This window comes from Rhineura floridana, chromosome 9 (genome assembly GCF_030035675.1).
Source record: "Rhineura floridana isolate rRhiFlo1 chromosome 9, rRhiFlo1.hap2, whole genome shotgun sequence".
In the NCBI taxonomy this organism is placed as follows: domain Eukaryota; kingdom Metazoa; phylum Chordata; class Lepidosauria; order Squamata; family Rhineuridae; genus Rhineura; species Rhineura floridana.
The window spans coordinates 125,966,319-125,978,814 of record NC_084488.1 but is presented as its reverse complement, the minus strand read 5'-3'; the positions used below and the strand labels follow the sequence as shown (position 1 = coordinate 125,978,814).

The 12,496-nt window shown below is 50.3% G+C and overlaps 1 protein-coding gene across 2 annotated transcripts in view; it reads left to right on the top strand.

Annotated features, from left to right (window-relative positions):
* The window catches only part of EXOC6B (exocyst complex component 6B), a 306,373-nt gene extending 297,850 nt beyond the window's left edge, over positions 1–8,523 (top strand). For both annotated transcript variants that reach the window (XM_061583690.1, XM_061583686.1), the window contains exon 22: positions 3,745–8,523. In XM_061583690.1, the coding sequence (XP_061439674.1) occupies positions 3,745–3,871 (127 nt within the window). In that variant the 3' untranslated portion in view covers positions 3,872–8,523. The remainder of the gene's footprint in view (positions 1–3,744) is intronic.
* The last annotated feature ends 3,973 nt before the right edge of the window (positions 8,524–12,496 follow it).

Below are 12,496 nucleotides of genomic sequence, written 5' to 3'. Positions count from 1 at the left end.
ACTTCCACTCCCTGTTGTGGTTGGCTTAGTGGCTTCTCTGAGACCGCTGGAGCTCTGTATTCCACAGACCTCGCTATGGAGGGCACCAGCTCTGGGGGCTGACTGGGGGGCAGGAACGGATCAGGGGCTCCTGCTCCTTTAACAAGTGCAGTAGAGGAAGAGGACTTGCCTGAGAGCCAGGGGCAGCTGCCTGCCGCAGTTCCCTCTCTGCCCAACTCTTCTGCAGACAAACTGGCACAGGTTCAGAGGAGGGCAACAAAGATGATCAGGGGACTGGAAACCAAGCCCTATGAGGACAGAATGAAAGAACTGGGCATGTTTAGCCTGGAGGAGAGAAGACTGAGGGAGATAGGATAGCACTCTTCAAGTACATGAAAGGTTGTCACATAGAGGAGGGCCGGGATCTCTTCTCGGTCGTCCCAGAGTGCAGGACACAGAATAATGTACTCAAGTTCCAGGAAGCCAGATTTCGACTGGACATCAGGAAAAACGTCCGAACTGTTAGAGCCATACGACAATGGAACCAATGACCTAGAGAGGTAGTGGGCTCTCCGACACTGGAGGCCTTCAAGAGGCAGCTGGACAGCCATCTGTCGGAGATGCTTTGATTTGGATTCCTGCATTGAGCAGCGGGTTGGACTCGATGGCCTTGTAGGCCCCTTCCAACTCTACTATTCTATGATTCTATGAACTGTTGGAGGTGCAGGAGCCTCTGGCCCTCCTCTTCTGAGGCCACTCTAGCAACAGCACTTTGCCTCTTAGGTCGGGGGGGGGCTGCCGTGGCCCTTCAGGAGTTGCCAGACTGCAGCTCTCATCATCATCCTTGACCTTTGGCCATATTGGCTGCTGGGAGTTGGAGGCCAATGACCTCGGGGAGGGCAGCAGGCCCCTGGCTTAGGCAGCTGTGAATGGGACTCAGTGGATCTTGGACTTCTTAGGGTTGGAAGAAGCCAGAAGGGCCATTGAAAAAAAGGGGGGAGCCATGTTTGTTGTGGATGTTTGGATCATCACCAAGGCCTATGGTGCCAGGATATGTGAATGTGTGTCTTGCTCCATGTGCATGAAAGGATGTGGTGCCAAGAAGCTCTGCCTGTTACCCACTCAGCCTGTAGGCAGCTGGAAACACTATTTTAGATGCTTCAAAGGGGGGAAATGGTGGTGGTGGTGAATGGAGGGAGCACACAATCCTTGGACGGCCTTGTAATGGACTCCGCCAGACCGCAAATTCTGAAGTGGACCATCAACCTGGTCCAGGCCACGATCTGCCTGGATCAATCAGATTAGTCCAGTTTGAGATCGGAGATGGGTGTGTTCTTCGTTCATCTCCAGTCCCAGCCTACATTAAACCGTAGTTAAAATAAGCGCTGGTTTGGATGAGAGCACAGAGTGTCCTGGGGCAGGCTGCTGAAAGAGTGGGCGCTTCACGCCTCCCCCAATCCTCCTCCTCCTGCAGCCAGGAAACGAGCCACAGTCTGTCTGGCTTCTAGTTATAGACCTGCACTTTGGCGTTTGGTTGGTTTTCCTCAAACATGCCCAGAGAGGTCAGCCAAGTTCAGGCCCTGGTTGCCAGGGCCGGCTATATAGTACTGCAGTGAAGAGTCCTTTCTGTGGAGGAGCCAGCCTTTTATGCAGCCCGGCCTTCGGGCCTGATGGGATGCTGGGGCAATGGATATTTGAATGCCCTCTGACCTTCCTCTAGTGGTCAGTGGTGCAGCCTCCCATTGCATGTGTCGTGTCAGTGGGCAGACTGCAGCAGAGTGTTAGAGGACCTGCTTCCCATGCTGCGTGGAGGTTCAAGGCCCCGACACCCCCCAGCTAAAGGCACTCGGGTTAGCGGAGCCGCCGCCAGTTGGGGCAGGCCTGGTCCAGGTGGACCATTTGATCTGACCCAGAACAAGGCAGAGACTTGCTTTCCCTCCCAAACGTCCGTTGGGTCTGCTTTGGCTGTCTCTGTAAATGGCAGCTGTGGGCTGTTTGGGGATCAGATGCAGAACTCTGAGGCAGGAGGCAGAGTTGTTTACTTATGGGGTTCCTTCATGCCTACCCATGCTGGTGATGCTGTCCAGCATTGCCACCTTCCTGCTTTGGGCAGAGGAGCATCCCTGGGCAAAATGGCATCACCTTTCCCCCCAGATGCCTTGTAGCAGGAGGCTGCTTCCATTTACGTGCTCTCTCTCTCTCTCTCTCTCTCTCTCTCTCTCTCCCTCTCTCTCCTCTGTGTGTGTGTGTGTCCTGGCTTGGCTGCTGGTGGCAGAGGATGGCAGTTCAGCCCCATACACGCACACCCTCGCTCCTTCCCTCCCTCTGGGCCAGAATGGCTTGCTGGGTCTATGTGCTGGGGTAGCTTTGCCAGTCAGTCCGATGGCCAGAGGAAGCCATTGCTTAACCTGTTCTCTTGGTTTCTCTCTCTCTCTCTCTCTCTCTCCCTCCTCACTCACCCCCACCCCCCGCAGGATATCGCGAGAGTAAGTACGGGCAGCTCATTTGGGGCTGCTTTGGTTCTCTTTGCTATGAATCCTTTTATTGTGCAATTGAAATGGAGCGCTCAGTGATCGAGAGGTGCCAGGGTTTCCTGGAAATGGCTTCTTCTTCTTCCTCCTCCTCCTCCTGTAGCTTTATCATCTCCAGTCCGCTAATTGCTGTTGCAAGTGGAGGCGCTTCGTTCCCTGGGCTGCTCTTTGTTTATAGATGAACTTCCAACCAAATGTGGGGCGGTTGGAGGAGTCTTCTGGCAGAGGGGTCCAACCATTCGCTTCCTCCGGCCTGTGCTAATATTTGCAGCCTGATAGCCCCACAGGAGCCCAGCTGGGTGTCAAGGCCCTTTTGTCGGACTAAAAGCCCACTCTCAGGTGTGCCCCACCAATCTTATCATTGCTTCCTGATGTTCTGACTGGTTGCATGGTGCAGAGAAGCCTTCCCCAACCTGATGCCGTCCCAAAAGATTTGGACTACAACTCTAATCCTTCCCAGTAGTCCAAAACACCCATGAGGTACTGGCTCGGGGGGGGGGGCTCCTCTAGCACCACCCATTGTCCATCCTGTGTCTGAAGGGGGTTTCCTCCTCTTAAGGGTAAAAATGAGCATTCGTAGGCCATCAGACAGTCAGGACCACACTTCTTAAAGTCAAAAAAGTCAGACTCAAATACAAAGAGTATATTCAAGAGAAGGTCACTGCTGAAGCCCAATTCAAAGACCTAACTGGTATGCCTTTTCCCAAGCTAGCGCCCTCCAGATGTTTTGGATTGCCATGCCCAGCCATCCTGGCTGGGGCTAATGGAACATCTGGAGGGCACCAGGTTGGTGAAGGCTGGTCTGGCATGTGATAGAAAACCTGTCTAAAGACCCAGAGAACCATCACAATCCAGTTTCCAGACTTCCTGTCACACCCTCGTGTCACCTCAAAACATGGAAAAAAGGGCTGGTGGGCAATGCAGGGAGGTGGAGGCTTCATGCTCAGATGTCAGGAGTAGCCCCCTCCCCTTAAACATGGATTTACCCCACTTTGTTAGTGAATGGTGGCTGTTCTGTCATTTGGAGGGAGGACTCCACCTAGGGGTCATTGGGGAGGATCATCCCTCCCTGGGCGAAGGAGTCGGCGTCTCTCCCAGCCACGCCAACACCCTTGCCCTCTGCAGAAGAGGAGCTCTGGGGCTGCCCCGCCTTGCAAAGGATGCAGCAGAGGCAGCCTCCCCACCAGGGTGTGTGTTCTGTGAGCTCACGGGGTTGCTTTCCCTCTCTGTGCAGGATGAAGGACACGAGCCGCAAGAACAACGTCTTTGCGCAATTCCGGAAGAACGAGCGGGAGAAGCAGAAGCTGATCGAGGCGGTGGCAAAGCAGCTGCGGGGGCTCATCAACAGCCATCACTCGTGAGGCGGGTGGCGGGGAAGGGCCAGGCCGTTTCCTGGGTGGGGGGTTCGAGATGTTTTAGCGGGGGCTGTGCCCTATGGCGCAGCAAGGAGAAGACGGCTTGTCCTGACACCAAGTCTTCACGGACGGTCCTTGTGAACAGACGTTGCCGCTTGAGGGATTCGAGTGATGTGAAGTCCAGAGCCCTGGAAATTCCATTTGGGAGCCAAATGCCAGTGAACCCACGGCTTTGGTTTTTGTTGATCAGCACCATTTTTAAAAGGGGTGTCTTGGCAAAGAAGCAGTTTACTTGCCTGTAACGTAGATTTGGTTGTTAGACATATGGCTGTAGGGAGAGGGTCAGGTTGGGACACATTCCCGTGGCTGGTTTCTGGTGGTGGATGTGGTGGTGTGTGTGGTTGTGGTTTTACATTGTGAAACCTCCAATCCTTGCAGATCTTGGCAAGGCGACTGGCACTGCCCATGCTCCAACGCCTTGCTTCGTAAAGGGTTTCCAGAACGTGGTACCTGGCATGTTCAGAGCATAACCACAACCAGCTGCAGGGGGTAACTTCTTCTCCAGAGGAAAAACGGTTCTGTGAAGTGGCCTTTATTTTGCCTGGACGATCAAAGGCACACAGCCCTCCACCCCCGGCTGTACCGTGGCTGCTTGTGGACTGAGTTTTAATTATCTTTTTACTGCAGGTCTACAGTGAGTTCATTAAGAATGGGAAATGGAGATCTTTGGGTTTATCCGCTGTCTGTCCATGAAGGCAAGCGCTGTGATTTCCTTGCACGGCTGGGCCAGAGGGGAAGGCTCCCCTTTCTCCTGTGCAGCATGTCCCACTGGCCTCCAGGCTGGTGGCGCCTTCCCTGCCTTGCACATCCACCTGAGACGGGGGGCGGGTGCAGTGATGTCACTTCCTGGCCCAGATTTCTACTTGGCTCTCCTGACAGCATTTTTAATGCAAGCTGGTTATTCTGCCCGTGGTTTCAGCAGCGGTGCCCTTTTTCAAAAAAAGCAAAATCAAGGATTTGTCAACATTTGGGTACCTTTGACCCTCTCCTGGTAAGCAGTTTGCTCTGGATCCACATTTTCTTTCTTGGCTGTCTTCAGCGACGGAGGGGCAGTTATGAAGCCTTTAATATTTGTGAGAACACTGTGCAAGAATCTTCCTAAAAAAATAAATAAATCCAAGGAGAGGTTTTAAAGATGGGAATCACACAGCTAGAAAGAGAGAGCATTCTTGGTTATTTGAGCCCTGCTGTTTCCACAGATGCATGTCACTTCCCCTGCCTGGGCAAGAGGCTAGTTGCTTCTGCCAAGTTTTGGTAGTGGTGGGTAATTTGTCCCATGAGCCACCGGGCAGCCCCCATTATGTCAGGCTAAGGGAGGCAGCTTGTCTAGCCCTCTCAAGAGTTGCGGGTGGCACGGGCAGGCAGTGCCCCATGGCAGCAAGCGGGAGTTGTGCTGCCTTCTGGTGCTCCTGCACAATTCCTATTGACCTCAGGTGTACATTCCTGGTGGCATGGGCTTATTCCGTCCTCCCAACACACGGCATGCCTCACGTGTGCTCTCAGGCATGTAGAAAGCCTTCTTAAGGGACTCCTGAAGTAGGAACTGAAGATCTGGTGGTCCAAAACTGCATCAGTAGTTTTGATCAGGTGAGTCAGAATTGCACAACTCCGCCGTAAGACAGAAGCCGCCTACAGTGTCTGCAGCCCGAGTGGATGTGGTTGGTAACAGCCAAACAAGCTGCTCCAGGTGAGGATCCCCATCTTGCCTTGCCTCCCCTGCTCCTGTGAGGCCCCATTTCTGCCATGCAGTTCCCCAGTGGCATGAGAGAGGTCTTGAAGCTGGTCTGCCCAGTGAGGGCATTCTTATCCTTGCCACAGGCAGAAGAGAGCAAGAGAGCTTTGGGGTTCACCGGAGGGTGCTGACTTGGATTATGATCTCCCCAGGTACTCTGGAGCCGTCCATCTACTGGCACCACCTTTTGAAGGCGGGTTTGATTACTCCTTCCAGGTCAAATTCCTTTCGGGTGCAAAACAGTCATAGGTGTGAGACCTGGGAGTGTGAAAGAGAAACATTGCAAGCTTAGTGAGAGGACTTTTCTTCCCAGTTAAACTGGTGCACACGGATTTGTTCCTTGAGTAGTCAGAGTTTGTCACCTTCCATTGTTTCATCTTCTGACCTGGGCTCTTTGGTGCTTCTCCTCTCGGGGGGGGGCAGGGGGAGGAACCAGGAGGATGAAACAGACACCTTTCGCACTAACTCTGAGGGAGAAGGGGAAGGGGCTCCTGTCCTGGGAGTAGCCGTAACGCTGGACGGTGATAGGGAAAAGGTGGGCAGCTGGGAAGGGTGCGCAGCAAAGGATCCCCAGTTTCCAAGTGAGCTGCTTCAAGGTGAGGCCTGTGGTTTGTACCAGGAGCCTAGCATGTGACTTTACATTGTGGAGCAGAACCGGAGGGCTTTCTTGCATGAACCGTCTTGCTGGAGGCTCCATTTGGCCAAGGATGTTCCGTGACCTCTAGCTGGGCCTTCCCTCCTGTGTCTGCAATGCTCAGTTTAAAGAAGAACGTGATAGAATTGCCAGATCTGGATGGGGTTCACTTCTGCACAAAGCAGCCAAAATGAGCCCGTCTTGGCCCTGATCCGCAGAGCGGGCCAGATGGTTCAAGTAAAAGAGAGCCAAGGAGCCACTGCCTTCAGCGAGTTGGAGATTCATTCTGAGACTAGTGTCCAATTTCAGGAGGGTCAGACTCCAAACCGCTAGTCACATAATGGGGATGAAAAATGGAATTTTGGTGCTCTGTTCCTTATTAACATTTTGTTCCAAGTAATATAGTCCTAGCCCTTCAAAAGAAAATTAATCATTTCAGCTGAGTGAATGAGTGTGCGTCTGCACGCATTGTTTCTTTACAAAAGCAAAATAGGAGAATGTTTTTTAAAATCCCCTGTAAACCTCATGAACGACGTTTCTCCTCTGCAGGGGATTGCTTGATACTGAGCGAGGAGGTGCTCAGTATCATTATTATTAATCATTATTAATAGGGGTAATCATTATTAATAGGAAAATAACTGGGTTGCATGAAGAACGGCTGCCAGCTCTGGCCATCGAAGCTATCCAAGCAGGCATCTCTTTGGGGGTGCCCTCTGGGTCAGTGTGTTCTTTGACGGTTGAATTGCAAGTGAGGCTTTGGAGCACGCCTGTTGGGGTCTGCATGCAGCCACTTGGGGTGGTCCAGACTGCCTCCTTCCTCTCCTAAAGTTGCCTAACCTGGGAGGGGCAGCAGTGGACAGGGCTGGCAAAATCCTCTTGTTGCATCCCATACGCAAGTGCCACTGTCTGGAAGGGCTCAGAGCTGCTCTGGGGTGGGGGGGTGGGGGCTTTCCTCTGCAGCACTGGCCTGCACAGGGACCTCTCCTGGCAATGTCCTTCCTGTCGACATTTTGCTGGAGATCAAAGCAGTTCTTGGCTGTTTTTGCACTTGGGTTAAAACTGACCCCACTTTCCAAACTCGCAAGGGAAAAAATTCTCCATTGTATTGTTTCTGGCGTTTGGTTTGTTAAGTTCTTAGTGCTTTTTGTTTGTTTGTTGTTTTTAAAGCAAGGCTCTTTGTTGAAACTGAACAGGTTTCCATGAAGGACTTGCCAATGTGATAGTTCTGGGTGGTTGCAATGAAGTTTGCAGATAACTTTCAAAACGGATGCTTTGGTGCCAGCATCTGGGAGGCCACAGCAGGCAGAAGGTGGCCAGTGGTTAGTTCCCTGTCTTGTTCCATGGACCCTGCTCAATTTGATGGGGTTTATACCGGAGAATTTCTCAGCAAATTGTGCTGTCCATCTGGCTTGACACGTGGACCAGTTCTATCCTTACAGGAGCCAGTTATCATGGCACATTTTTTGGTGTTCCCCAGTCACAACTGTGAAGCAGTCTTCTGAGTGCCCCTACCATGTAGGGGTGGCATGATTTGCCACAACCCTGGAAACCCTTTAGGAAGTGGGCTGCATCAGGCATGCTGGGTCTTAACCCTGCCATCTCTTAGGAGCATTCAGAAGACCATTTTGCTACACCCAAACTACTCAGGAGAGTGGTATTGAGTGCATTGCAAGGGGGGGGAACCCACCCCTGTGCACAAATGGTACGGGCTGGTTAGAATTCTGTGAGTCCAACACTACTGAATGTTCCAGGATATGAGCTCACCGCGCCTTTGAGGCAGCCCCTTCCTTCTGTGAGGAGTGAGCCCCCCCAATACTTCTGCATCTTTTGCTCCCTCTGCAGCCACACTCAACACACAAGCTTCTCAATAGTATGTTAATTAATTGCTCGTATATCTCTCTCTCTCTCTCTGTGTGTGTGTGTGGTTTGATTTTGTGGGTGTCTGGTAATTTTTTAATTTTTATTTTGGAGGAAGTATTTTGTAAACTAATGTGGTGAAAACAGCTTTTTTTGCACAACTCCTTGCACAAAAAGGAGAAATGCTTAGGACATTTAAGTTTTAACTTTAAAGGGAAGTCTCTTGGGGAAGGCTAGCGCAGCTCCTGATTTTAAGAAGAGGGAAAATGAAAATGCATAAAGACTATAGTCTAAATTGAATTAGATATTAGCATGTTGATTGGAACTGTACATTTATTATCCTGTTGTAATTTTTATTAAAACCATGCCATTGAACTGAGCGGACAAGTGTGGTTTTGTTTCGGCATCTCTTACCTGACGCCAGCAAGACAGGAAACAAAACTCCTCTCTCTCTCTCTCTCTCTCTCCCCGCACTAGTGATCACCTGCTGTAGTCAGAAGCCACATCACAGCTCTCTCAAATAAATTAGATGAAAACATGAAGGCAAAAGGTTAGTCTCTCCTCGTCACCCCCCTCGCCAGCTTCCCCTCTTCAGATTCACACACACATGCCCCCACACCTGCCCGGTGAAGGATTGTCAGAGGAATACATTGACGACGACAGCCTACTTAAAATGGGATGGGGGGGCAGTCCTAGGCAGGGAGTAGTTTGAAAATTGCAACAAACACCTCCAGCAAATCACCTTGAGTATATTATTTATTACATATATGAACTCCGACTCAATCAAACCGATATTGCCTCAAGTAATTGCATATTTCAAATGTCTTGTCCCCCTTATACAGGAATAAGAGATATGCCAAGACAAAGGAGCCCACGGAAAATTAAATAACATCCAGAACATCAAAGGCCTCACATAAAACACATCCACAGTCGGAGGCAGGATGCTTCTGAATGCCAGTTGCTGGAAACCACAGGAGGGGAGAGTGTGCTGGGGGCACCTAGTTGGCCACTGTGAGAACAGGATGCTGGATTAGACGGCCCCTGGCCTGATCCAGCAGGCTCTCTTATGTTCTTATCCCAATAATCACGAGAGATGGCGACAATCTACATAGTATTAGAGAACATTACTCATACATCTCTGTTGTGTGCAAACATAACATTATATGTATGCTTCTGAGCCTAATCCAAAGTGCTGATTTTGGACTTTAACATTCTTTATAGCTCAGGACCCCAATGTCTGTTGGGATGCCTCTTCCAGTATGAACCTGTCCGGTCCCTTAGATCTTCATCAGAGGTCCTTCTCTGGGTTCCCCCTCTGAGGGAGGCTCAGTGAGTGGTAACAAGGGAGACGACCTTTTCAGTTGTGGCTCCCCATCTATGGAATATGCTCCCCAGTGAGGTCCACCTGGTGCCTTTGCTGACTTCTTTTCGATGCCACATAAAGACTTGCCTTTTTTCCCAGGTCTTTGATGGAGTGTGATTTTTTTTCTCTATGATATATATTCATGGTTATGTTTTTAAATGGCTCCGGTCATTCCTGGAGGGGCGAACCCAGAAGGTGGTACTGGGGGACTCCTGTTCGACTCCTTGGCCATTGGCCTGTGGAGTCTCTCAGGGTTCAGTTTTGTCCCCTATGTTATTTAACATCTACATGAAACCGCTGGGAGAGGTTGTTCGGGCGTTTGGAGTTCGGTGCCACCAGTATGCTGATGACACCCAACTCTATTTCTCCTTTCCACCTTCTTCCAAGGAAACTGTCTTAGTTTTAAACCGGTGTCTGACATCAGTTGTGGATTGGATGAGGATGAACAAATTGAGGCTTAATCCAGACAAGACAGAGGTGCTCCTGGTCAGTCATAAGGCAGATCAGGGAATAGGGATACTCCCCCTGAAGACACAGGTTCGCAGTTTGGGTGTCCTCCTGGACTCAGCTTTAAATTTGGATTCCCAGGTTTCTGCAGTGGCCTGGAGGGCTTTTGCACATTTGAGATTAGTGCGCCAACTGCGCCCGTTCCTTGACCCGTCCGATCTGGCCACAGTGACACATGCCTTAGTCACATCCCGTTTAGATTACTGTAACACGCTCTACGTGGGGCTGCCTCTGAAGACTGCTCGGAAACTTCAGCTGGTACAACGTGCTGCAGCCAGAATGTTAACTGGGGCTGATTACAGGGACCATACAACTCCCCTGCTAAAAAAGCTTCACTGGCTGCCAGTTTGTTTCCGGACACAATTCAAAGTGCTGGTGTTGACCTATAAAGCCCTACACGGCTTGGGTCCAGGCTATTTGTCAGACCGCATCGCCCTCTATGTGCCTGCCCGGGCCCTGAGATCTTCAGGAGAGGCCCTTCTTTCAATACCTTCATCCGCACAAGTACAACTGGTGAGGATACGAGATAGGGCCTTCTCGGTGGCTGCCCCTAGGCTTTGGAATTCCCTCCCTAAGGAGATAAGAATGGCCTCTTCCCTGCAGTCCTTTCGTCGACAGGTAAAAACTTTCTTATTTCAGCAAGCCTTTGATTCCGAAGGCGGCTAAGGATAGGCCGAAAAGGAGGTCATATTGCTCTTGCTTGTTTATTCTTTAATTATTCTGATTTTATGAGTATAGTTTTTAATATCAGAAACAGTTTAATGCTATTTTAAATTAGAGTTCATTTTTTAATTATATCTGTCTATATTTATTTACTTATGTATTATATGCTTTTAACTTTGGTAGGTTTTAATTGTATCTGTTTTTTATCTGGAAGCCGCTGTGAGTTCCAATTTGGAAAAATGGCGGGGTATAAATAAAGTTAATATATAAATAAAATGTAAGTTGCTTGGAGACCTTTTAAATAATAAGCAACTAATAAGATTAATAAATAATATAAATATAATGAAAGAGGATCTGCCAACCTCTGAAGATAGATTTATTTTATTTATTTTTATTTATTTATTAGATTTATTAGTCGCCCGTCTGGCTGCCTGTCCAGCCACTCTGGGCGACGTGCAAAATAAAAACATACAAATACATTAAAACATTAAAAATCTCAACAACAATAATAAAACCTAGCCCACCCCAAAAGCCTGCCTGAAGAGCCAGGTCTTCAAGGCCCGGCGGAAGCTCATCATAGAAGGGGCATGGCGGAGATCATTTGGGAGAGAGTTCCACAGAGTGGGTGCCACTATTGAAAAAGCCCTCTCTCTAGTCCTCACCAGTCTAGCTGTTTTAACCGGTGGGATCGAGAGAAGGTCTTCTGAGGCTGATCTTGCTGAGCGGCATCCCTGACGATGCTGGAGGCGCTCCTTCAGATAGACTGGGCTAAAACCGTATAGGGTTTTAAAGGTCAAAACCAACACCTTGAATTGGGCCCGGTAAACAACCGGTAGCCAGTGCAACTCCTTCAGCACTGGAGTGATGTGATCTGGCCGGCGGCTGCCTTTAATCAGACGAGCCGCCGCATTCTGTACCAGTTGCAGCTCCCGGACCGTTTTCAAGGGTAACCCCACGTAGGGCACATTACAGTAGTCTAGGCGAGAGGAGACCAGGGCATGTACCACCAATGGGAGCAGATGGTTGGGAAGGTAGGGGCGCAGCCTCCATATCAGATGGAGTTGATACAGCGCCGCCCAGCTCACAGCCGAGACCTGAGCCTCCATGGACAGCTGGGAGTCAAGAATGACCCCCAGGCTGCAGACCTGGTCTTTCAGGGGCAATTGTACCCCATTGAGCACCAGGTCAACATCCCCCAACCTTCCCTTGTCTCCCACAAACAGTACCTTGGTTTTGTCAGGGTTCATCTTCAGCTTATTCCTTCCCATCCAGCCACTCACCGACTCCAGGCAGTTGGACAGGGTTTCTACAGCCAACCTCAGTGAAGATTTGAGTGAGAGATAGAGCTGCCTGTCATCCACATACTGGTGACACTGCAGCCCAAATCTTCTGATGATAGCCCCCAGCGGCTTTATATAGATGTTAAACAGCATCGGGGAGAGGATGGAGCCCTGTGGCACCCCACAAGTGAGAGGCCAAGGATCTGAAACCTCATCCCCCAATGCCACTCTCTGGTGCCTACCAGGGAGGAAGGAACGGAACCACTGCAATACAGTGCCCCCTATGCCTAACCTCTTCAGGCGGTCCAGAAGGATACTGTGGTCAACAGTATCAAAAGCCGCTGAGAGATCGAGAAGGACAAGGAAGGTGCATTCACCCCTATCCAACGCCCTCCTCATATCATCCACCAAGGCGACCAAGGCCGTTTCAGTCCCATGTCCAGGCCTGAAGCCTGCTTAAAATGGATCCAGATAATCCGCTTCCTCCAAATGCACTTGCAACAGATCTGAGCCTGTTCCTGGTCTTCAGGCCTAC